At 33.4% G+C, this 2,965-nt stretch overlaps 1 protein-coding gene across 1 annotated transcript in view; it reads right to left on the bottom strand.

Moving 5' to 3' along the window:
* LOC117182655 (predicted GPI-anchored protein 58) overlaps nt 1-2,814 on the bottom strand; it is a 3,711-nt gene extending 897 nt beyond the window's left edge. The window contains exon 1 of the mRNA XM_033375758.1: nt 2,789-2,814. Coding sequence (XP_033231649.1) covers nt 2,789-2,814 — 26 coding nt within the window. The remainder of the gene's footprint in view (nt 1-2,788) is intronic.
* Nucleotides 2,815-2,965: the final 151 nt, after the last annotated feature.

Below are 2,965 nucleotides of genomic sequence, written 5' to 3' on the forward strand. Positions count from 1 at the left end.
CCCCCCCCCCCTACAATATATTACACCTTCCTGTCTTTCTCTAACTTTTCACTACGCTCGTCTCATTTCCTCTTACACAGGCGATATCGTATCAAGTTGTAACAATCAGACTGCACATCAAGTTTCTCTAATAATGGGTATCGTTTTCAACCAAAAGATTGGCTTTGGTTATAATAAACTAGCACAATGTCACAAACTAATCAGTCGACAAAGAGCAGTCAAAGGGTTAACACCTCAAAGTGCTGTCTTCCTAAAAATTCTAGGCCTGAAGCTCAGAAAAAGAAGAAGAGAATAGAGATTTAAGATTTTTTCACCTGCATCTGTCAATTTGTCTATCAGCGATTGATTATTTGCCATGGAAGGGGAAATTTTGAATATTCAAGCACCAATCATCTTTGATGAGTCAATTGCACACTGTAAAATTCATGCACATCAGCCTTATGCCTCATCGACCTTCAACAATAGTGATAAAATTCAGATCGTTGTTCAAAATCAGGACCAGTGTCTCTTGCCGAGCAAAAGTTCACTCCACGTACATGGAAGAATCGTAAAAACTGATGGAGCGCAAGTGACAAACACATCTTTAGTTTCTAATGTCATCTGTCGTTTGTTTGAAGAAGCAAGATATGAAATCAATGCAATAGAAATTGATAGAAGTAAAAATGTTGATCTGACCAGTCTCATGAAACATTATGTATCTCTAAATCCAGGACAATCACGATACATACAGAATACTGGTTGGCTTGATGTAAATAATAACAATCAATCACTAACAAACGTCACTGGGTACTTTGATGTAGCCATACCTCTTATTATGATATTTGGTTTTACTGAAGGTTATCACAAAATCATTTTCAATGCTAAACATGAACTCATTTTGACTAGATCACAGAGTAATACAAATGGCATTTTGCAAACAGCTCCTCTTGAACAGTATAAAATTGAAATCAATAAAATAGAGTGGTTATTGCCTAGCATTAGACTGTCTGATTCACGAAAATTTCTGTTGCTAAAATATGTTTAAAAAGATCCATCTATTCCAATAAGTTTTCGAACTTGGGAACTATATGAATATCCCCTAGTTCCAGTGACTTTAAACCATGTTTTGACTGTAAAAACTTCAACACAATTTGGAAAACCAAGATTTGTTCTACTTGGATTTCAGACAAACAGAAAAAATAATACTACTAGAAACTGTAACTAGTTTGATCATTGCAATTTGAATAATGTAAAACTATTTTTAAATAATCAGTGCTATCCTTATAGTACTTTGAATCTTGATATTAATCGAAATCAGTATGCTCTTTTTTATGAGATGTATACAAACTTTTAAGTTAATTACTATGGTAAAGAACCACAACCACTGCTATCGAGAAGAGAATTTATAGATCATGCACCTCTAGTAGTGATTGACAGCTCTAATCAGAATGAGTAACTGAAATACGGGCCAGTTGACGTTCGTTTGGAATTTCAAACTAGTGAAAATTTTCCCGCTCAGACATCGGCATATTGCTTAATTTTGCACGATCGTATAGTTGAGTATAAACCAATAAGTGGGGTGGTGAAAAAGTTGGTATAGAAATGCTGTAATAAATTAGAAATAATTTAGTTGCATTCAAGATGCAGTACTTGTTGGATATGCAGGGCTTCAAGTTGCCGGAAAATAAATTTGTATTGAAAGAATTGGCTATATGACCACTCTTTGACGAAACGGGCAAAATACCATATTCTTTCCTCTTTCAACCACCCTGCATGTGGAAAGACGTTCCACCAAAATATAAGTCTATAATCAAATTGACAGAGCGCAATCATCATGGAATACCATGGAATGCTGATAAATTACCGTATTCTTTAGTACCTGTAAAACTCGAGGATACTTTAGAAGATGCATCAACAATTTATGTAAAAGGATTGGGAAAAAAGAATTGGTTGAAACAATTTGTAGAAATATCATGTCGTCCTCAGTATTGGGAGATTACGTCTGCTGGATCAGGTTGAATCCGATAGCTAAATCAGTTTGAGAAAAATGCTCTGCATTTAACTTTTTTCAATTTTAATTGAAGCAAATAATTTTCGATTTAACGAAATATCACTTAAAATAATATTTTTTCAGGGTTGTATTCAATAAAAAACACCATTTTATATTTAACTATTTTTATTTTTATTTTCCAATAACTTGTGTTTTGTACAAACAATTGTACAGTTTTTTCGATTCCTTCTTATAGTTTCATACATATGGGGCATTATTCCTCAACAGCCCCAACTCAAAAAGTCATGTTTTTCGATTGTCTCTAAATTCTGGGAATATGTTCGCCTACCCAACAGTAGTTAATCCACAAACTTATAGACCAGGATTACTAACCCTCCCCAAGTGAGGGGGGGTTGAATTTTCAACCCCAATTCCTGCAGGGGTAGTTTCAAACGCCTGTAACTTCCTTTCTAATCACGCGATTTAAAATTTCTATGAGGGTTTTGGAAAGTGCTTTTTACACGATTTCATCCTATTTTATTATTTATAACAAAAAAATTATTTAAACAATTTTTTAAATAAATCAATTGTTTATTTAACTTTTTTCGCAATTTAGGCATCTACGATTTTTTTTAAATAGTCTCAAAAGAAAGCTTCACTTTTTTACTATGAAAAATGTCTAATAAGAAAATGGACAAATTGAAATTCATTGAGTTACAGAGCCGGTTGTAGAGGGAGTCGTCGCGCTCGCACTCGGGCGTTTTGCGGCAGCATACCGCGGAACAGTGTTCAAATATGCCATTTTTTTGTATTACTCACATTAAACCAAAACTGCATGAAGTCATCGGAAAAAAACTATTCAGTAATGTTAACCAGTAAGTTTGAAGAAGTTCTAAATTTTTAAAGTTATTATGAAAAAATATTAAGTAAAAAGCACTTTCTTAAAAATGAACAGTATTTTTCTGAAGATAAATGATTCCTCACTATTATAATTTA

Source organism: Belonocnema kinseyi, chromosome 2 (assembly GCF_010883055.1).
Source record: "Belonocnema kinseyi isolate 2016_QV_RU_SX_M_011 chromosome 2, B_treatae_v1, whole genome shotgun sequence".
NCBI classification, from domain to species: domain Eukaryota; kingdom Metazoa; phylum Arthropoda; class Insecta; order Hymenoptera; family Cynipidae; genus Belonocnema; species Belonocnema kinseyi.